Raw genomic sequence first — 23,596 nt, 5'->3', positions numbered from 1 at the left:
AGATAATGTTCTCCGTTTCTAGTGAAAAATAACAAATGATTATCAAGTGAGTTTTATAACTAAGATGAAAAGATAGCTTAACAAAGAAACAAGAAAAGAATTCAACCTTTCTTGGAGATGAATTCTGAATTCTGAATCCACTAAGTACGGGCGTCTTAGTTCGTTTAGGTTGGCAAGATATCAACAAGCAAGCAAACGAAAAAAAGATAAGCCAGAATCTACAAGCAAGCAAAGCAAAGATGGCTGAACCGGTTAAGCTCATCCGCACATTATGGAGCCCATTCGTCCACCGCGCCGCTGCCGCCCTACAACTCAAAGGGGTGCCCTACGAGCTGGTCCTGGAAGATCTCCAGAGCAACAGCGAGCTGCTGCTGAAGCACAACCCCATCCACCAGAACCAGAAGGTGCCCGTTCTGGTCCACAGTGGCCGGGCCATCCGCGAGTCCCTAATCATCATTGAGTACATCGACGATGCCTTCGACGAACCGCCTCTCCTGCCGGCCAATCCATGGTTGCCAGAAATTTGGGTTGATCGGGTCGAGGAACGGGGTCGCGGGTCGAGGGTCGCCACCCCTCCAGAACAAGGTACAGTAAGTGCATCTAGTGCCACCCCTAGTTGGTTTTGGAATATTGATGACAAACCTGGTTGAGGGACTAATGTGTTTGTGAGAATTGTAGGATAACACAGGTAGTAGTCCCTCATTGATTCGGTTTACCTACCGGAGATGACCCCTAAAAGTGTATGAAGACATTGAAGATAATGGTGGTATGTGAAGATATTCACATTGAAGACTATGACATGAGAAGACATCGCGTGAAGACTATGAAGCGCAAAGACTTAGTTGTTCCGTTGTCTCCTTTTCTTCTTTGTTGAGTTATAGGAACCACCGTACTGTTAAGTGGGGTCCCAGTGAACAAAGTCAGAGTGACGGAAGTGATGCTCAACCAAATCCTATGTCTTCGAGCGAATCTTATCCAGAGCTGGATGAGTCAGCTTTACTTGTAGCCCAAGTCAAGTTGCCGCGTGTGTTTGAAATCTGACCGTTGGAACACGTGTCAGTTCCTTAGTGACCCAGGGTCATTTCGGACAAATCAGGTCGGGTTGCCTAGTGGCTATAAATAGCCCACCCCCTACACCATAAATTGGTGGCTGCTCAGAGTTAGTGCACGGCTTTTGTCGTTTGAGAGCAACCCACCTCCGAAGCTTTTGAGAGAGAGAAATCCTTGCGAGGACAAAGCCCAAACACCCAGAGCCAAAGAGTGTTAGGCATCACTGAAGTCTTTCTGTCCGCGTGACCTGAAGACTTGTTACACTTGAGGACTGTGAATCCTCCAGCCGGTTTAGGCGTCGCGTTCTGAGCATCCAAGAGTCATTGTGGATCGCCGGTGAACGAAGTCTGTGAAGGTTTGGAAGTCTACCTTGAAGACTTACCAGAGTGATTGGGCGAGGACTGGGTGTCCTTAGCTCAAGGGGAATAAGGTGAAGACGGGTCTTCTGAGTTAAATCTCAGCCTCCCTAACCAGACGTACAGTTGTCACAGCAACTGGAACTGGTCCAACAAATCCTTGTCCTCACCAAGTGACTGGTTCTATCCTCTCCCTCTCTTTACTTACAGTTTGTCTTCGTGAAGTCATTGCCTGCTTGCACTACCTGTTTGACTTCACTGTGTGACTACTATCGTTGTTTGGCTTCATACTATCTTCCATCCTGATCTTTACTACCTAGCTGCTATTAGTCTTCGTGCTTTCACTTCATTGAATACTTGACTATGGCTTGCTTAGTGTAGTCTACCTTCCGCTGCATATCAATAGGTTCATTTCTATTGTTTGTCTTCGAAACTCTCATGTTTTGAAGACTTTCATAAAAATCGCCTATTCACCCCCCTCTAGTCGATAACTAGCACTTTCAATTGGTATCAGAGCAAGGTACTCCCTTGTTCTGTGTGATTCGGTTTAACCACCTGGAGTTTTAGCTATGTCGACTGCAGGGATAATCAAAGTCTCCGCTGCTTGCCCCGTCTTCGATGGAACTGAATATCCCTACTGGAAGAATAAGATGCGCATGCATCTTGAAGCCATTGATGTCGACCTCTGGTATGTCGTCAAGAATGGTGTTCCCAAGACTGGTGAAGGTGTCACCCCTGCTGATGTCAAGAAGTTCATTCAACTGGATTCTACTGCCAAGAACATCATCTGTGGTCATCTGACCAAAGGACAGTATGGCCGTGTGAGTGCTCTGGAAACGTCGAAGCTAGTCTGGGACTGGCTCTCCAAGGTCAACGAAGGCGTCTCAACCCAGAGAGATCAAAGGATCAGTGTTCTTCGCAACCTCTTCAACCGCTTCAAGAGAAACGACAATGAGAATGTCCAGCTCACGTTTGATCGCCTCACTGACATCACAAATGAGCTTCGTGCTCTCGGCGCCACTGAGATCACCAAGCATGAAATCGTCAAGACACTGCTGAGATCACTTGACAGCTCGTTCGACACCCTTGCCCTGATGATACAAGAACGCCCTGACTTCAAGACAATCGATCCGTCAGACATACTTGAGAGGCTCAACACACATGAGTTCCAGCTATCTGAGAAAAGAGATATCTATGGTCCCAACTATGGTCGAACTCGTGCTTTGAAGGCAAAAGCTGTTTCCTCATCTGAAGAAGAATCCGACTGCAGTTCTGGTGATCCTGAAGACATTGGAAAGGAGCTTGCTATGCTTGTGAAGAAGTTCCAGAAGTTCACAAAGAAGAAGGGCTTCAGAAAGTCTTCACGATCCAGCTCAAGAAATGATGAAGCTTCCACTCATGACTACAAGAAGAGAACATGTCACAAGTGCAAGAAACCTGGACACTACATCTCTGAGTGTCCACAGTGGGACAATGAGAACAAGAAGAAGAAGAAGAGCAAGGAATATGATTCTGATGACAAGAAGAAGAAGAAGAAATCCTCAAAGTCTTCTTCCAAGTCCTCATCCAAGTCTTCATCTCATAAGAAGAGCTCATCTGGCAAGGCTCGTGCTTTTGTTGGCAAGGAGATGGATTCAGAGGAGGAGTCTGCTTCTGAGGAGGCGGAGGTGGAGTCTGAGGAGGAGTCCGACCCTGGCGTTGCAAGTCTGGCTCTAGCTACAGCCTACGTTGCCAAGTCCATCTTCAACACTGAAGACAATGGCCCCGTCACCAACGCTGATGCTAATGACAAGGACGACTCTGCTCCCACCTACTGCTTCATGGCACGTGGTGCCAAGGTAAAATCACGCGATGCTTACTTTCAAACATCAAGTGAAGATGACTCTGATTGTGAATCCAAACCCAGCTACAAAACACTTGCTAAAATTGCAACTGAACAACAGAAAGCTATGGAACATACTCAAAAACTGTTAGACAAAAGCGATGACCTGTTGGACGCGGAAATGACCCGTTCTCAGTCCTTAATTGAAGACATAAAAATCTTCATGTTAAGTACCAGGAACTTGAAAGTCGTCATGAAACGCTCTCAACCACTCATGAAAAGCTTTCCTATGATTATCTTCAAAGGAAGCAAGAGCTTGAGAAATTGAGAGCGGCTCATGAAGATCTTCAAAAAGAGAATGAGTCACTTCGCGCTCAACAGATCAGTCCCGCTCAGGAAGGATTTGAACCACCATGTCTAAAATGCCTTGAGCGTGATAACGCTACTTCTGTTGCTGAATGTTCTACTGCTGCTACTGTTGCAATATCTTCAACTGTTGATGTGGTAACTGACCCCTCTGCTGAGGATACCACTACTATTGCTGATGAAAATGCTAGGTTGAAGACATTGCTTGAAACAGGGATGTACAAAAGTCTCAAAGGGCATCAGACACTGTGCGATGTCCTCAAAAAGCAGATTCTGAACCGAAACCCTAGGAAAGAGGGTGTTGGGTTCGAGAGGAAAATGAATGTTGATGGCTCCTACTGGAAGCCTGAGCAGTACCCCAAAACCACATGGGTTGCTGCAAAGGGACCTTCAGTGGATCCATCCACCTTATCTGGCTTCACTTGTGCTAACCCTATTATCATTGATGAATCCTTTGATGCAAACTATAAACTGTTTAAGAATCAGAATGGTGAAGTGTTTGCCAGGTATATTGGTACTAACTGCAGGAATGGGCCACCTATGAAGAAGATCTGGGTTCCCAAAAGTTGTCTTGAGAATCTTCCTGTGAATGTCATCATGACACCGCCTGGGAAGAAGACAAATCCCAGACCAAAGGCTTCATATGGTCCAAAGGCTTCATACAGACAGAGGACTCACCTGAGTCACCCTAACGCCAATGTTTTGCAGGGAAATCATACTCAGACTTATGAATATGAGCGTGTTTCTTCAAACCGCTATGTTCATAAAACTAAGAACTTTTCTGCTTATTCATATGAGTACTATTCACCTCCTGCAAGGCTATTTGCTAGGGCTTCAAAGCCGAAGTTCTCAGATGCTGCACTTAGACTCATTGCTTCTAAGCCACCCCTGAAGATGTGGGTGGTTAAGAAGAATTAACTTTCTTTTGCAGGGAAAGGTCTCCAGCCGGAAATCAAAGGCGTCTGATGCTATTGCTGGGGACCTAAAACATCTTGTAGGGCGCAAGATCAAATGCCCAAATGGTCTCACTATGTATTTTGTTCCTGAATCGCTTGCCAATCATCCTATCAGTCCTAATCTTGATCTGAGCTTTGATAATCCTCTTGTGCGTCAAATGTTTATGCTTCACAATACTCTTGGTGAAGCCTATCCCCCTAACTGTACTGTAGGGTATGACACCTCATGCTTCAGAATGGATTATGGACAGCGGATGCACTAATCATATGACTGGTGATCGAAGTCTTCTCATGGACTCAACCTTACGTCCATCTGACAAGAGTCACATCACATTTGCTGACACTGGTAAAAGCAAGGTATTGGGTCTAGGTAGAGTTGCAATCTCAAAGGATCAGCACATGGATAAAGTGATGCTTGTTGAATCCCTTGGTTTCAACTTAATGTCTGTCTCAATGCTTTGTGACTTGAACATGATTGTGATATTTGGAAAATATCGTTGCCTTGTACTAATGGAATCTGACAAGTCTCTAGTCTTTGAAGGGTACCGGAAAGATGATCTGTACATGGTAGATTTCTCAGCAGGACCACAGCTTGCCGTATGTCTTCTAGCAAAAGCTTCAGAGTGCTGCTCTGGCATCGAAGGCTAGGGCATGCTGGCATGAGGAACTTGCACACTCTCGCAAAGAAGAAGCATGTCATAGGCATCGAGGGCGTCAAGTTCAAGAAGGATCACTTGTGCGGTGCCTGCGAAGCTGGAAAGATGACAAGGGCCAAGCATCCCTCGAAGACAATCATGACGACATCTCAACCCTTCGAGATGCTACACATGGACTTATTTGGCCCTACTCACTACTCTACTCTCACTACTACTGCTTGTCTCTATGGCTTCATAATTGTTGATGATAATTCAAGATATACGTGGGTGCACATAATTCTCTACAAGACTGAAGTGCAGGATGTCTTCAGACGCTTCGCCAACCGTGCCATGAACAACTATGGCGTCAAGATCAAGCATATCAGAAGTGACAACGGCACTGAGTTCAAGAACACCAGCCTCAACCTTTACTTGGATACATTGGGAATCACTCATGAGTTCTCTGCTCCGTACACACCTCAGCAGAATGGCATCGTGGAGCGCAAGAACAGAACACTCATTGAGATGGCTCGGACGATGCTCGATGAATACAAGACTCCAAGAAAGTTCTGGCCTGAAGCTATTGATACTGCATGCCATGTCATCAACCGTGTTTATCTTCACAAGCTTCTGAAGAAAACATGCTATGAACTCCTCACTGGCAAGAAGCCAAATGTCAGTTACTTCAAAGTATTTGGTGCTAGGTGCTGGATCAAGGATCTACATCACACTTCAAAATTTGCACCGAAAGCACATGAAGGTTTTATGCTTGGTTACGGAAAGGATTCGCACTCCTACAGAGTCTTCAACCTCTTTCACTATAAAGTGGTTGAAACTGTGGATGTGCGGTTCGATGAGACTAACGGCTCGCAAAGAGAGCACCTGCCAAATGTGCTAGATGAAGTTCCACCTAGTTAATCCATCAAGCTCATGGGAACTGGAGAAATCATACCAAGTGAAGCACAGCCTGAAGAGGAACTTATCATTTCTTCACCTAATCAACCTGAAGACAATGCTCAGCCCGAAGACAATCCTCCTAACGATGACAATGATCAGCAAGAGCAAAATCTTCGTCCGGTTCATCCTCATGTTGCAAATGAAGTACAGATTGAGAAGATAATTAATAGCATCAATGCGCCTGGTCCACTCACTCGTTCAAGAGCAACACAACTAGCAAATTTCTGTGGGCACTTTGCATTTGTCTCAATATCTGAACCCAAGAAAGTTGCTGAAGCCTTCATGGAACCTGAATGGATTCAAGCTATGCAAGAAGAGCTTCAACAGTTCAAGCTGAACAATGTCTGGGAACTTGTCAAGCGTCCTGACCCTCGCGAGCACAACCTAATAGGCACAAAATGGATATATCGCAACAAGCAAGATGAGCATGGTCAAGTTGTCAGAAACAAGGCTCGTCTCGTTGCTCAAGGATACACTCAAGTTGAAGGGATCGACTTCGATGAAACATTTGCTCCTGTGGCTAGGCTTGAATCTATTCGCATACTACTAGCCTATGCAAATCATCACAACATCCTGCTGTATCAAATGGATGTGAAGAGTGCATTTCTCAATGGAAAGATTGAAGAAGTGTATGTTGCACAACCTCCTGGCTTTGAAGATCCAAAACATCCTGATATGCTGTACAAGCTAAACAAGGCACTGTATGGCCTCAAACAAGCCCCTCGCGCTTGGTATGACACACTCAAAGACTTCCTGAAGAGCAAAGGCTTCAAACCTGGTTCCCTGGATCCCACACTCTTCACGAAGATATATGATGGTGAACTGTTTGTGTGCCAAATATATGTGGATGACATTATCTTCGGCTGCACCAACCAGAAATACAGTGATGAGTTTGGACACATGATGCAAGAGAAATATTATATGTCCATGATGGGTGAGCTGAAGTTCTTCCTTGGTCTTCAAATTCGTCAGCAAAGCAATGGCATCTTCATATCTCAAGAGAAATATCTCAAAGATTTCCTGAAGAAGTTTGGAATGCAAGACTGGAAAGGTTATACGATGCCAATGCCAACCAAGAGTCATCTGGGTCTTGACGCCAATGGTAAAGAGTTCGATCAAAAGGTATACCGCTCCATGATTGGTTCTTTACTTTACTTATGTGCATCTAGGCTAGATATCATGCTTAGTGTTTGCATGTGTGCTCGATTCTAAGCGGCACCAAAGGAATCGCATCACTTAGTTGTGAAGCGAATTCTTCGATATTTGGCTTACACCCCAACACTAGGATTATGGTATCCAAAGGGCTCAGAGTTTGATCTAGTTGGATTCTCGGATGCTGATTATGCTGGTGACAAGGTGGATCGCAAGTCTACATCAGGCACATGTCACTTTCTGGGACGATCACTTGTCTGTTGGTCTTCAAAGAAGCAGAACTGTGTATCACTCTCCACTGCTGAATCTGAATACATTGCTGCTGGATCTTGCTGCGCGCAGGAAGCAAACACTCAAGGACTATGGCATCCATCTGAAACAAGTACCACTCTACTGCGACAACGAAAGCGCCATCAAGATTGCCAACAACCCAGTTCAGCACTCGAAGACAAAGCACATTGAAATTCGTCATCACTTTCTCAGAGATCATGTCATGAAGGAAGATATTGATATCATACACGTCAACACTGAAGAGCAATTGGCAGATATCTTCACAAAGCCCTTGGATGAGAAAAGGTTTTGTAAGTTGTGGTGTGAGCTAAATATCTTGGAATCCTCAAATGTCTTGTGATCAGGCACACATCCTAACACTTTTGCATGTTGATGACTTAGATGTGCAACACACGAAGTAATGTATGTCTTCAATCAATGAAGACTTACACTCTGAGTGTGAATACATTAATGCGGAATTCGACTTCGGAGCGCCACGATAATTGTGTGCCGTGTCTGGGTCTAATACTTCCTATACGGTGGGTAACACCACCACCAAATTCTTCATTTTGAAGTGTTTTTCTCATGGCGTTACATTTGCTATGTCTTCGCATTTGATTTGTCTTCAATACTAACATGACTTCATGTTTATCTTCACAATGTTGATTTGGTCTTATTCTGATATATACATATATTAGTGTTCTGTCCTCTACAGCATTCACTTATAGCGATGTATTCTCGTTTAAATCTTTTGAACTAAGTGAATGTGATCGGACCCTAACCTCTCTATGCTTCCTATCTCAAACTCTATCTATCCAAATCATATGCATTCTGTTGAAGCTGTCAAATGTCTTCTCTGCATCCTTGTCAGCAGAAGATACAGAGACAAACATTAAATCTATTTTATTGCTCAATTCTTATTGCCTGAAACCCGGAGAAGCCGGAACGACCACCCGACAGTCCAGGCGTGCATGGGAACATGGAACAACTCCCAATGTGTTGCATGTTCGCCACGTGTCCCTCAGACGTGAACCGCCAGGGGCACCTGCGTAATTGCGTTGTGCCGTCCCTTTCCCTATAAATGCACATCCAATCGCGGTCAAAATCTTTCTTCCACCTCTCCACCTCGACAAACCCTAGCGCCACCGCTAGCTCTCGACGACGCCGCTGACGAAGCGCTTAGCTGCCGCAACCTCTCTGACGCCGTCTTCACGCCGGCCGCGGACATCGTCATCTCCGCCGCCACCGTAGGTGTCCTCCGTCGCCAAGTTAGGGCACGGAAGATCGAACTGCTCGGCCTCATCTTCTAATCCGTCAAAGCAGTTCATCGTGTGGTAAATTAAAACTCTCTCTTTTACCATCTTTTTGATCCGAAAGATTCATCCTTTCTACCAAAAGTGGTTTCTGCCTCCACAAATTTGGATCTATCATGTTCTACATCTTATATGATGCCAAGTATATTCACTTATGCTTCACACGTAGTTAGATTCCTCACTTGTACTTATTCTTGGATTCACAAATCTGGAACCAACTCTCAACATATAAGTGAATGTCTTCGCGCTATGAGGTCAATGTCTTCTAAACTGATTTATTTTCAAAATCTTCTGAGAATGCATATGACCTCTTCCCCTTCCCTCACATCTCTAATGCTATCACAGGTACATGTCCGTGGGAGAATCCCTTGGTTCTCATAGTCTGAATTCATTTGCAGAATTCTTACAGCATCATATCAACTCTCCCGAAGCCAGTTCCTGTCTGACCAGCAGACGGAAGCCTTTGACGGTGTTGAAGCCAGTCAGTCTGAACTTCATATCGAAGGATTTCCCACCAGACCTCTATGAGCTATACAAGACAGATCCAGAAGAGGACTACAATCAGCGCAAAACGCGAATCCAATGGATTCGAAGATATTGGGCAGAACAATGGTACAAGTACAGGTTCGTGACCCAGGAATATGCTGAAAAGAATGCCATCAAGCGACCCTGGGGAGACATCTTGTACAGAAATCTTCCACCCAGGTCCAGAGCTGAAGCCATTGAACAAGGCTCTACCCTTGCATGGTCCATGGACCGCAGCCTGCTGATGTCGACCCATCTTCGTTGCTCTGGTGTCATGAGGACAATCTGTTCAAGCACAACTTCCAGTTCGCCAAGAACTCAGCCAAAGAAAACAAGAAGTCGCGGGGATTAGACTTCAACCCAGGTCCCTCTGCTCCTCGTGCTGATGGCACACGCGAAGCTGAACCCAATCTTGTTGGGCCCTTCTACAACCTAGAAAGTCTCATCACTCACATTATGGTTCAAGGGGCTGTCGTGGATCACTCCGCAGATGACGCAGATTCTGACGAAGCGCCTGCACCACCAAAGCCAAAGAAGCTGAAGAAACCCAAGGCTTCGAAGCCTTCCACTGCACCAAGAGCTTCACGAGCGAAGCCTCTGGCCACTGCTCCTCCTGCACCAAGTGTGCAGTCTGAAGATCTCTCACGCATCTCCAAGTCTGAGAAGACGAAGAAGAAGCCCATGCACACCACTGGTCAAGCACTGACCCCTGCTGCTATTCTAAGAAATGAGAACGACGCCATTGATCTGTCGAGTGACGACGATCTTACTGATGATGCTCTTGAGCTGCTGATAAAGAGCAAGCAAGAGGCGGAAATCTTCAATGATTTGCCTCTCTTTGATGTGGAAGTGTTAAACAATTTCATTGATGAATGGTTTGACACCCCCAATCTCAGCTTTGATGATCTGCAACTCCCAGTTGGCCTCAGCGTCTCCTTTCATGGAGCCATTGCTCCTGAGCTGGCTCTAGCTCAGAGAATTGTTTAGCTGAAGTACACGATGATTATGAAAAGGCTCAGTTCAAGAAGCATGTGGCCAAACTCAGCGTGACAGACGTCCAAAACATCAAAACTATGATGCATGAGCTCAAGGAAGCGTTTCACAAGAAACGTGAAGAAGCCAAAGGTTCTCGAGAGCGAATGAAGCTTCTGTTGCAAATTGTGTTCAAGCTTACAATGAAGCTGAGAAGCGCAAGGCACTTGGGCATCTTGGCATCGACCCCAAGATGGCTGCCAAGCAGAAGAAGCCCACTGTGGACCAAGCTGAACCATCCAGGCGGGAAGAACCTCGCATTGTCTTCCTCGCCAGTATGGCAGGCGTGAAGCCTAAGGTCCCCACATTGGCTTCAGAGCTCCAGAAAACAAGGGCAGCTGAAGCCAAAGCCAGAAAGCGCAAGACCAAGAACACGACTGACGACGCTCCACCCACCAAGAAGCATAAAACCAAGAAGAAAGACCGGGCTGCTCCCACAGAGCCCCTTGTCGTCGAGCTAATTTCTGTTGCTCGTCCTGCATCTGCACAACAAGAACGTCGTATGATAATCCATGAGCCTGCTTCCCCAGAGGCTCCTGAAGCTGAAGACATTCCAGCTGTTGACCCCACCGCAGCTGAAGACATTGGTCACCATGACAATCTAGAAGATGATGAAGTCCTTCCTCAGATCGAGCACAATGTGGTATCATCGCCTGTTCTCACTAACAACGAACTCATCAGCATTGGTCGTCCTTTCACGCCAATTGCTCAGGATGACTCATGGGCTGATCAGCCTCAAGAATCCCCCCGTGAAGAAGACACACTAGCTACTCCCCCAACTCAAGTCACCACTCCGGTACTTGAAGATGAAGACTTTGTGGCCTAACCAACTCCATCTCCACAAGCGTCGCCAGCGTTTCGCAGGCTTCGTAAAGGACCAAGGCCACAAGTCACTCTGTCGAGTGTTCCAGAAGGAGAAGAGCGCCAATCAGTATCACCCCATGTATTTCCTGAAGCCTCTCCTACTGAAAACATCCCGAGTCTGAAGCCAAAGCGGCTGAAGATATTCCGGCTGCACCAAGAAGAACCAAGATTGGAAGAAGAACGTGTTGCTACACTCTCGTCCAACCCTGAAGTTGTTCTCGAGGAGAACGTGTCCGACCCTCCAACTACTCAAGTGGAGGTTAACAATACTGAGGCGGCCACAAACAACTCAACTGAAGCCAATGACATTGTCATGGCTGAAGCTACTATGGTGCCTGAAGTTGATGTGGTGCCAGAAGTAGTTGCACCTGAAGCCAATGCTGCACCTGAAACTAATCTGCAGCCTGACGTTAATGCCAATGCCACTGCTCCTGTACCGCCTCCTAGGCCACACACTATCGAGCAAGCATACAATTATGGTCAGCTGGTCACTGTCAGATGGCCCATTCTGATTCCTCCACCTGCTGCTGGTCCGTAATTTGATTATCACGTCGAGCACAGGCCTCAGGTCCAGAAGCCTAAGCCAAGACTGCTCAGGTTTCCAGGTACTGCCACTTCACCAGGGTCCTTCAATGCAAATGGCTTCATTGTGCACAACACTTTCTTTTATAGTGCCAAGAACCCCTATTCCAAGCCAAGGATTTCATCTGATCGGTTCTGGAGCTATCAGCAGTGCAACTACTACTCGTGTGTTCTCTATGATCAAGGGCGCATCTTCCCTCATATGCGTCTTGATTGTGAAGCCATTGCTGGACTGCCCTGCCTAGAAGAAGCCCTTGACTGCTTCCGTGATGCTGGATTGCTGAACTTTGTGACTGATAAGGAGCATTGGAATGAAGAGCTTCTACTGCAATTCTATGCCACCCTCCACATTCGCAGCTACAACAGGGATCCAAAGACATGGGTCCTTGAGTGGATGACAGACAACGTACACCATAAAGCTAAAGCTCTTGACATTATTGAGCTCACTGGTCTGCCCACTCCCGGTGAACTATATGAACCTGGTTGTCAGCTTCACCGCAATGCATTGGAGAGCATCTTTCAGAAGCCAGAGCCCAACATGAGCCAAATGCTGAGCATGATGAAGCCTCTGCCATGCGACACTGAATACCCAAGAGAGTTCTTTGTTGAAGACCTAGAGTATCTGCCCCGCACTATCTATCATATCATCAGGCGAACTCTATGGCCTGTCAAAGGACATTCTTCTGCATCGAAGCTTGAAGGAGCAATGAAGACATTGATCTTTTATATCTTCAATGGCATCAGCTTCAATGCTCAAGACTTTTTTATAAGGCAATTGGCTGCATCAGGCTCTGATCTCTTTGGACTGAAGTTCTACGCTCCATGGGTTATGCGCCTTATCAAGCTTCATTCAGCTGTCAACTATCAGCCTTCTGCTCACAACCATCTGATCTTTTTGCCAAAGGTTCATATGTCAGTTGAAGCCATATACCCAGAGCCTGCCAAGAAGCCCATTTATCTTCACAATGCTGATCACCAAAGCTTCACCCAGCCCATTGAAGGAGTCCAGGCAGTCACTCGTGTTTATCCTTTGGCTGGCAATACATGCTTACCTCACCGTGCTCAAACTGAAGCCACTGAAAGCACTATTGCTCAAAGGCCCCGAAAGCGATCTCGTGTTCTCAATGACCGAGAGCTTCTCGTTGCCCTGCATCAGAAACAGGATAAGCATCACTACTGGCTGAAGCGACAGATGCAAAGCCTCTTGGTGGATGTCAATCGCATTCGCAACCTTGCCACCAAGAATACCTTTGTCACACATGAAACCTGTCGGAGGTCATGGAAGAGTTTGACATTGCTGAGTGCTGAAGCAGATCTTCAAGACGATGGCTTCACTGAAAGATTCAAGTTTGACTCCACTCCTCCAAGGAATGCTGTGTTGCGTCGAACTCCCTCTCTTGAAGACTCTGATTATTCCTCATCAGCTGCAATGGTGAATGCCAGAGTCATAGATGACCAAGATGATGCTACCTCACCACCTCCTACTTCGGTGCGTATCGACACTGCACCTAGTTCTTCTGCACCGCCAAACCCCGACGCCGACCCTGCAGCTTCACCTACTCCTTTTGGGAACGAGTAGAGACTCTATGTCTTCAAGCCTTTTTGGTCCTTACTGACAAAAGGGGGAGAAGCATATGAGTTGATAGTCTTCAAGCGGGTCCATATGGGCGGTTGCTTTATATTTTGCCTAGTGTTTACAACTCTCGCTTTTGATACATTTGGTTCTTTGAGTTGTAACACTTAAACTTGTTGGCCGTCTGCTACGTTTTCTGCTATTCTGCGGTGCGATGATAAATTCCGCATGTGCGATGATAAATCCCACACTTAGTCATATTGCAGACGTCCATTTTTCATTATGCATGTCATTATCTTCGTTATATCAAATCATGCATGATGAATTGTCTTCATAAGTTGAAGAGGATCTCCACAAATACAACCTGCCATGTGCATTTGCATTCCAAAAGAAAATTACTTATATGCACATCTTCAGGGGGAGCCTTTTTCTACTTATGAAGACAATACCTTTATCCTTTACAATTTCACATACTTTTATCCCCGTTGAAAACTTCAACCAGTTTGTCATCAATCACTAAAATGGGGGAGATTGTAAGTGCATCTAGTGCCACCCCTAGTTGGTTTTGGAGTATTGACGACAAACCTGGTTGAGGGACTAATGTGTTTGTGAGAAATGCAGGATAACACAGGTAGTAGTCCCTCATTCATTCGGTTTACCTACCATAGATGACCCCTAAAAATGTATGAAGACATTGAAGATAATGGTGGTATGTGAAGATATTCACATTGAAGACTATGACATGAGAAGACATCGCGTGAAGACTATGGAGCGCGAAGACTTAGTTGTTCCGTTGTCTCCTTTTCTTCTTTGTTGAGTCATAGGAACCACCGTACTGTTAAGTAGGGTCCAAGTGAACAAAGTCAGAGTGACGGAAGTGATGCTCAACCAAATCCTATGTCTTCGAGCGAAGACAATGAGAGCGAATCTTATCCAGAGCTGGATGAGTCAACTTTACTTGTAGCCCAAGTCAAGTTGCCGCGTGTGTTTGAAATCTGACCGTTGGAACACGTGTCAGTTCCTTAGTGACCCATGGTCATTTCGGACAAATCAGGTCAGGTTGCCTAGTGGCTATAAATAGCCCGCCCCCTACACCATAAATTGGTGGCTGCTCAGAGTTAGTACACGACTTTTGTCGTTTGAGAGCAACCCACCTCCGAAGCTTCTGAGAGAGATAAATCCTTGCGAGGACAAAGCCCAAACACCTAGAGCCAAAGAGTGTTAGGCATCACTGAAGTCTTTCTGTCCGCGTCACCTGAAGACTTGTTACACTTGAGGATTGTGAATCCTCCAGCCGGTTAGGCGTCTCGTTCTGAGCATCCAAGAGTCATTGTGGATGGCCGGTGAACGAAGTTTGTGAAGGTTTGGAAGTCTACTTGAAGACTTACCAGAGTGATTGGGCGAGGACTGGGTGTCCTTAGCTCAAGGGGAATAAGGTGAAGACGTGGTCTTCTGAGTTAAATCTCAGCCTCCCTAACCAGACGTACAGTTGTCACAACAACTGGAACTAGTCCAACAGATCCTTGTCCTCATCAAGTGACTGGTTCTATCCTCTCCCTTTCTTTACTTACAGTTTGTCTTCGTGAAGTCATTGCCTACTTGCACTACCTGTTTGACTTCACTGTGTGACTACTCTCATTGTTTGGCTTCATACTATCTTCCATCCTGATCTTGACTACCTAGGTGCTATTAGTCTTCGTGCTTTCACTTCATTGAATACTTGACTATGGCTTGCTTAGTGTAGTCTACCTTCTGCTGCATATCAATAGGTTCATTTCTTTTGTTTGTCTTTGAAACTCTCATGTTTTGAAGACTTTCATAAAAATCGCCTATTCACCCCCCTCTAGTCGATAACTAGCACTTTCAGGTACGACAACGAGTATAGTTCTTCGGGACGCTGATTGGGAACATGGATCACGTTCCAAAGAATTTCGGGTCAATGACCCCGGTACGATACGTCGGTTCGTGTAGGCGATAGAAAGGTCCTGAGGATCCCTCCAAAAATATGACAATCTGTTGATATATTTCAGCTACAGAATTTCACATTAAATTTTCATTTGTGTCAGCAATTAAGTAATAAAATTGATTAAAAGAAATGGGGCCACATCTTACATTCATAAGAGCAAGTACAATTGTGGGCTTATAGCTTGCATACATGGCAATGTTGTTGGGAAATGTTGCATGGAAAACAAAAAAAATTCTACGCACACGCTAGATCTATCCAGAGAGATGCATAGCTACGAAAGGGGAGAGCATCTTCATACCCTTGAAGATCGCAAAAAGGAAGCGTTTATCAACGCGGTTGATGTAGTTGTACACCTTCACGATCCGTCCCGATCAATTACCGAACGTACGGCACCTCCGCGTTCAGCACATGTTCAGCTCGATGACGTCCTCACCTTCTTGATCCAGCAAGACGGGCGAAGTAGTAGATGAGTTCCGGCAGAACGACGGCGTGTAGACGGTGTTGGTGAAGAACAATTCCGCAGGGCTTCGCCAAGCACAACGGAAACTATGACGGAGGATAAACTAGAGGGCACGGGGTCGCCGGCACACAGCTTGGTGATTCTTGATGTGTTCCTGGTGCTAGCCGTGCTCCTCTATTTATATGTTGAGCCCGGGGGTCGTAACTTGGAGAAAGAGCCTCCTCAAAGTCGGTTTTGCTCGTAAGGAAGTGTCCTTCTCGGACTTCCAGGACCAAATGCCACAATCCTTGGCATCTGGCCCAGACGCCATGGGCCTCGGCGTCTGGCCCAGGGCCAGATGCCAGGGTCTCCGACGTTTGGCCCCCTGGCCTCCGCAAAACTCCTTTTGCACCGACCTAAAGCCCCCCTTGGCCGAACCATATCATCCTATATATCAATCTTTACCTCCGGACCATTCCAGAGCTCCTCGTCATGTCCGTGATCTCATCTGGGACTCCGAATAACATTCGATCACCAACATACATAACTCATATAGTACTATATCGTCAACGAACGTTAAGCGTGCGGACCCTAAGGGTTCAAGAACTATGTAGACATGACCAAGACACCTCTGCGATTAATAACCAATAGCGAAACCTGGATTGGCTCCTACATATTCTACGAAGATCTTTATCGGTCGAACCGTTATGACAACATACGTAATTCCCTTTGTCCATCGTTATGTTACTTGCCCAAGATTCGATTGCCGGTATCTCTATACCTATTTCAATCTCGTTATCGGCAAGTCTCTTTACTCATTCCGTAATACATCACCTCGTGACTAACTCCTTAGTCATTGATATGTCTTCGTCGTATCTATAATTTTTTATTGTTTCATGCCAATATTATACAACTTACACATACTTTTGGTAACATATTATATGATTTATTGGACTAACCTATTGATCCAGTGCCGAGTGCCAGTTCCTGTTTGTTGCATGTTTTTTGTTTCGCAAAAAATCCATATCAAACGAAGTACAAACGCGATAAAAATTTACGAAGAATTATTTTGGAATATATGTGATTTTTGGGACTTGGAATCAACGCAAACGGAGGCCCAAAGTGCCCAAGAGACACCAGGGCGCGCCCCAGGCTCCAGGCATGTGGTGGTGGGTTGTGCTCACCTCGTACGTCAATTGGGGCTCTACTTCGGGCGTCCTGGCATTGACCCCAGGATGGCTGCCAAACAAAAGAAGAAGCCTGTTGAAGCCCAAACTGAAACACCAAGGCAGGAAGCACCTCACATTGTCTTCCCGTCCAGCATGACAGGCTCGAAGCCTAAGGTCTCCTCAGCAGCTTCAGAACTGAAGAAGACAAGGGCAGCTGAAGCCGCAGCCAAGAAACGCAAGCACAAGGATGCTTCTGATGATGCCCCATCCAAGAAGAAATTGAAGAACTCTTCAAAGAAAGATCATGCTGCGGCCTCTGAGCCCCTTGTTGTTGAGCCCATTTCTGTTGCCCGTCCAGCCTCCACCAAACAAGAGCGTCAACTTATGATCCACGAGCCTGCTTTCTCAGAGGCTCCAGAAAATGAAGAAGTTCCAGCTGTTGACCCCATCATAGCTGAACACATTGGTCGTGAAGACAATGTAGAAGATGATGAAGTCCTTCCTCAACTCGAGCACCAATTGGTATCATCGCCTGTTCTTACGAACAACGAACTCATCAGCATTGGTCGTCCATTGATGCCAATTGCTCAGGATGATTCATGGGCCGATCGCCCACAACCAGACACCCCACTCATGATGAGACACCCAGAACTCCACCACCTCAAGTCACCACTCCGGTGCTTGAGGACGACAACTACATGGTGCAGACCACTCCCTCACCAAAGGCGTCGCCCGCATTCTGCAGGCTTCGCAAAGGCCCTAGGCCACAAGTCACCATGTCAAGCATTCCGAAAGGGGAAGCGCAACAAAGCTCAGTAGCACGTCAAGTGTTTCCTGAAGCCACCCCCTCTGCGAATGTCTTTGAGTCTGAAGCAAAAGCTGCTGAAGACATTCCGGCTGCATCAGGCGATGAAAATCAAGAAACAAGAGAAGAAGATGAAAGAGTTGCCACACCCCCTGTCACTGAAGAAGTCAACAAGAGAAGTCATTTCTGTTGCCCGACCCTCCTGTCATTGAAGACACGGAGGTTGAACACACTGAGGCTGCCACAAACACTGCTACTGACGCCAATGACGTTGTCATTGTAGGAGATATGCCCTAGAGGCAATAATAAATGATATTATTTATCTCCGAGTTCATAATTATGTTTATGTTCCATGCTATAACTGCAATGATTCTCGAGTCTGCAATATCCACGAGGCTCGGAGGAAGACTCAAATGCACGTGTGGAATAATAAACGGTAAGAAGTATTCCTAGTCTGGCCTCTAAGACTAGCTCAAGTGTTGCATGATGATTCTGTTTTCCTGGTCATGGGCATGTCTATGCCAGCAACTTTGAGGGCACAATGTTAAGAGAACATTTGTGTTGAATCGACCCGGATTGATGTTATGCTATGAGATTCATTCGTCACAAGTTTATTGGTACATAACACAGAGATGGTTAATGTTTGCATGATTCCTTAGACCATGAGAGTATCAAGTTTCTTCATGCTTGCTTCATGAACTTTGGGGTTTGTTAAACGTCATCCGTAAATGGGTGGCTATTACGGCGGCTTACGGGTTCATGGAAAAGTGTGTCAAGTAACTTGATAGCTCAAGATTGGGATTTGCTCCTCCGACGATGGAGAGATATCTCTGGGCCCTCTCGGTGTTACGGTATCCATCATCGTCTGGCCAGACACTTTGTGATTTGATCACGGGGATGCCGGAACACGATAACGAGAAAAGAGAACAATACCGGTAACGAGGTAACTATCATAGTGGACAAGTTGTTGATCCATGGGAATGCCAACATGTCTCACCTCGGGTATTTGTAACATATCGCGAAGCAACAGGAATAGCACACGACAACTGGAGGTTCACTCGAATATTTATTCGTGTGGGTATAGGGGTCAATATGGGTGTCCACGGCTCCGATGTTGATCATTGATCGGAAGGGGTTCCGGGTCATGTCTATACTTCACCGAACCTATAGGGTCACACGCTTAAGGGTCATCTATCTGCTGAATACTAGACAGGGAGTCTGAGAGAAAATCACCGAAAAAGTTTCGGACACCGAAAAGTTTCGGACAGCGGAATCGTACCGCAGAGAGAGGTCATCGGATAAGTTTCGATGATACCGAAAAGTTGTTTTGGAATACACCATTAAGTCAAATTAGTTTCGACACATGCCTGATAATTCTTGGAGGATGCCAGAATCATTCTGGAAGCTTTTTGGAATTTTCTGAGATAAAAACCGGAAATGTTCCGGAGCTGCCGGAGCCACTTCAGATGCGTTTCGCAGATGAAAATCACTAAAACCGGAATTGTTTCGGAACGCGTTGAAAATCATTTTAGTGGGTACTGGAAATGTTCTTAGCCCACATAAATATTTTCAGTTCGATCAGACGCTGAAAAATGTCGTCGTGAATAGTGAAAATCAGCTTTATGGTTACTTTATGGAAAGCCACCTTTTGGGGCTTTGCTCCAAAAGATCTTGGGGATGACATGGATGGATAGGAGCCATTTTTTGGGCCCCTCATGGGGGTGTGGCCGGCCACATGGGGTATCCCCCCTTGGGGACCCTCTTGTTCCTTGGTTTCACTCCTAGGTCCTTGTGGAAGGACTTCATTCATGTGCATTTTGGTTTTTTTGTGAAACTACCCTACCCCCTTGGGATTTCCTATAAATAGAGGTGGAGGGGCAGCCCTCCACACTCATCCCTTGCTCTCATACACATGCCATGCATTATCTGGCTTCTTCTCTCCCTCCCACGAAAAGAGTTTCGTAGAGCCGTAAGGCTGTCTGGGTTCCGGCAGGAACTAGTTCTGGACGGCGAAGCCCTGCCGGATAGATGACACCGTATGTGTGCAACTCTGTAGAGAGATCGTAGTTTCGGTCTTAGTTCGTGAGTGCCTCCCGAAGGGCTGTCCGTGTGACCGTCCGAGTTTCGAAGGTCCTCCCGAAGGGCTGTCCGAGTGACCGTTCGAGTTTCGAAGGTCCTCCCGAAGGGCTGTCCGCGACACCGTCCGGGGGGCTGTTCGACCGTCTCCCGGAGGGCTGTCTGAGGAGCAAATGAGGGTATACATCCTCGCGGTTGGGAGGTTGTAAATCCTAGCTGCGGGGATCTGCACCGCCGATCGTCATCGACTCTACTTCCCGCTGCGCTACGAGTCGGTAACGAAAAAGATCAAACCATGTATGCAGTCTCCATAGTGGTCCTGGGCTGGTGCGTAGGTCGGAAAATTTTTGTTTTCTGTCGCGTTCCCCATCAGTGGCATCAAGAGCCATGCTATGCGTAGATGCAGGTTCGATCTAGAATACATGGAGATGTAAGGGTATTGCATAATATAATTAGGTAGTAGATGAGATCTATTGCTGAAAATTATTTATGCGGGTGACAGATGAAATCTGTTACCCGAGGTTCTTGTTGCTTCCCTAGAATTTGCGTTTGCTCAATCTCGAGATAGCATGGTGGAATTTGACAAAGTTCTGGCAATCTGTGATCCTGATTGATCATGGAAGTGCTACCAGTTCTTTGGGTTCTGCCGTAGTCAAAAGAATGATGAAAGTCGCAGATGAAAGGGCATTGCAGATATGATCTGCACGGGGGTCATGCGTATGACGAAGTTTAGTATGGGGCTCGAGATTTAATTATCCCGTGTTTCATACACCCCGAGATGTTAATCTAGCAACTTGAATAATCATACTTGATGATAAAACGTTGGTCGCTGCGGTTTAAGTCAAAACCTTAGAAGCCACGTAAAATAAATTTTGCATAAACCGATTAGAGGCGTCTAACTTGGTTTTGCAGGATGTGCATATGATGTGGTATCGCAGTGCTCATATTAATTCGATTATGTATGAGATGACTATATGATGTAATTTGATTAACATGACCTGCGTGTCATGATTCGGCATGATGGTTGGAGCCATATGATTGCACATTAATGACCTGCGTGTCAACCTTGTTGTAATGCATTATTTTGTTAGCTATAGATATAGCAATATTATCTGGTGCATCGACAAGGTGGTGGCAATCTTCGCGAAGGTGAACACCGACGTGAATGCCGAAGACGAAGAAATGAAAGACTTCTCCGTCAGAAAGGGCTATACCATATCATGCTATTATGAATTGCCTGAGATGTTTATCCCTTATGATGCACCCTTCTTGATTGCGCGGTAGTCGATTTTATTAGGGTGATCTCTCACTTAAAATACCAAGTAGTTAGTGTTCTCCCAAGTGTAGCACCATCACGGCACCTATCTTTTCGGGGTGCGCCGTGTCACACGGGTACGAACGATTAGAGAAGTGTGAGGCGGGTGAGTTGAGACCTCGCAGCGAGATCACTTGGTTGTCTTGACGTTCAGGCATGACCGTCATGAGCTCGGAACACACGCATCGAAAGATGAACAAGAGTCACATAGAGATGTGATTGGCAAGTTGGCCTACCGGTTGAGATTTTTCGTCATCAGTGGTGTTACACCAATGGCGAACAATTGAAATGTGGGTCTTGTATCACTCACAATCAATTTTGAGAGATATTGATTTGAGTGGGAGCGCACTGTTGAATTAACATGTTTAATTCTTAGTGCAATTAATTGTGAACATTGTCTAAGTGTTATATGCAAAATAGTTGTAGAATAATGGCATGCGTTTCCACCTTCCCTGTTAAAATTGAATAGCTGTTAAATATCTGGTTAAAACTTTATGATTGGTACCGTAATATGAGGATTGTCCTCAAAAGTGCCGAGAAGGACTTTGTCCTATTGCATGTTTTCCGTCTCCTCCCGCTAATGCTATGGATCATGTGACTCTCGTCCTTTGATCCAAAAGCTAGAATTCTGTTACGGTCAAGTAGAATATGTTTGCTTCCATGAAACCCAAACTTCGAAAGTTGGGATAGTTATATGATATTCATGGAACTGAAAATTATTTTCAGATACAAACAAAGCAATGTTTGTTTGCAAGTATTAGTAAAAGTGTTTACTATGCATTTGACTGTTGGGAAAGGGATCCAGAAGAACGCCTGTCATATAATGAAAGGTGAATAAAACAACAACTTAAAGAGAAAGGAAGTGTCCAAAGGGTGTTAGTATGACTTACACGCCTAGGAAGTCCGGGGCTAATGCCATTCTTAAGTTGGGTGCTTCTTCTGAGAGTAGGAGAAATACTAAAAGTTAAACTGCTAGAAGTATAAAGGCAAAAGGAAAGAAGACTGGAATATCCAGCTCATGTATGAATGTCATACAAGTTTTTGATGTATAGAAGGCTGGTCAAAGATATAGTTCTTGCGAATTATGGTTAAACATGTTAATCACTAATTCTTGGGTATTGTGAGTTCATCACAAAAATGCCCGCTCGATTGCATTCTATTGCAACTCGATGTAAGAACTACTATGGCCTGAAAGACCAGCTAGAAATGAGGTTAAGGTATACACAAGGAACATAGTAAATGTTACTATACCTTCCATCGGTGTATTGCCGTCTGTATTTATTTTCATAATTCATTTAGAGTTTTACAAACTCTATCCCATTGCATAAGGCATCTTGCAAGAAGGTTGTTCATAAGAGAACTTTTTATGTTCGATGTTATGAATAACACAAGGGCCATACTTTCATTATGAATGAGATGTATGTTATGAATATTGATAATAATACAATACCTCTGGGTTTACTTTCATAATTCATTTTAGAGTTTCATACACTCTAGCCCATTGCACAATGTTTGTTGCAAAAGAGTTGTTCATAAAAACAACAATTGTTGTTAAGTATTATGAATAACATAAGGGTCATACTTCCATCATCGATGGGACGTATGTTATGAATATTGAGGGTAATATGATACATCCATAACACTGACGCTAAATGTCGCAAGACTAAAAGAATACCACACAAGTGTGGCACTACATTTGGTCACATTGGAGAAACCCGCATGGAAAATTCCATTATGATGGATTTTGAAGTCTTTTTGATTTTGAATCATCTGACACTTGCAACTTTCCCCCGAAGAGTGAAGTGACTAAAATACCGTTCACAGGCCATAAGGAACGAACAACAAACTTATTAGAGATCATACATTTGATGTGTGTAGTCCGATAAGTGTTGTTAGTGGTGGATTTATTTATCTTCAGAAATGACTCAAGTAGATATATGGATATTTACTTGATGAGACGTAAGTCTGGATCTTTTGAAATCATTCGAAAGGTTCTCAAAAATGAAGTAGAAGTTATTGTAACAAGAAAATTATGTTTCTGCAATTTGATTGCACAAAGGAATATTTGAGTTACATGTTTAGCGAATGTCTGATGAGTTGTGAAAGGGGTTTCATAAACTTGCACCTCCCGGAACACCACTGCAAGTGGAAAGTCCGTGGAGATGTAATCAAACCATTTATGACATGGTAAGGTCAAAGATGACATAAGTAAATTTGCCATTATCCCTTTTAAAGTGATGCTTTAGAGAGTGCGGCTTTTACACTGAAAAGAGCTACATCGGGTCTGTTGAAATGAAGCCATGGTATGGTACGCCCAACCATGTTATATCTTTTCTTAACATTTGGAATATGGGGCTTGTGTAAAAGGTTACA

General features: G+C 45.2%; 1 protein-coding gene across 1 annotated transcript in view; it reads left to right on the top strand.

The window, feature by feature from the left end:
- Positions 1 to 236: 236 nt before the first annotated feature.
- The window catches only part of LOC123166261 (probable glutathione S-transferase), a 45,395-nt gene continuing 22,035 nt past the window's right edge, over positions 237 to 23,596 (top strand). Inside the window, exon 1 of the mRNA XM_044584033.1 lies at positions 237 to 335. Within this exon, the coding sequence (XP_044439968.1) occupies positions 240 to 335 (96 nt within the window). The 5' untranslated portion in view covers positions 237 to 239. The remainder of the gene's footprint in view (positions 336 to 23,596) is intronic.

This window comes from Triticum aestivum, chromosome 7D (genome assembly GCF_018294505.1).
Source record: "Triticum aestivum cultivar Chinese Spring chromosome 7D, IWGSC CS RefSeq v2.1, whole genome shotgun sequence".
Lineage (NCBI taxonomy): Eukaryota > Viridiplantae > Streptophyta > Magnoliopsida > Poales > Poaceae > Triticum > Triticum aestivum.
This window is presented reverse-complemented; position numbering and strand designations above follow the sequence as displayed.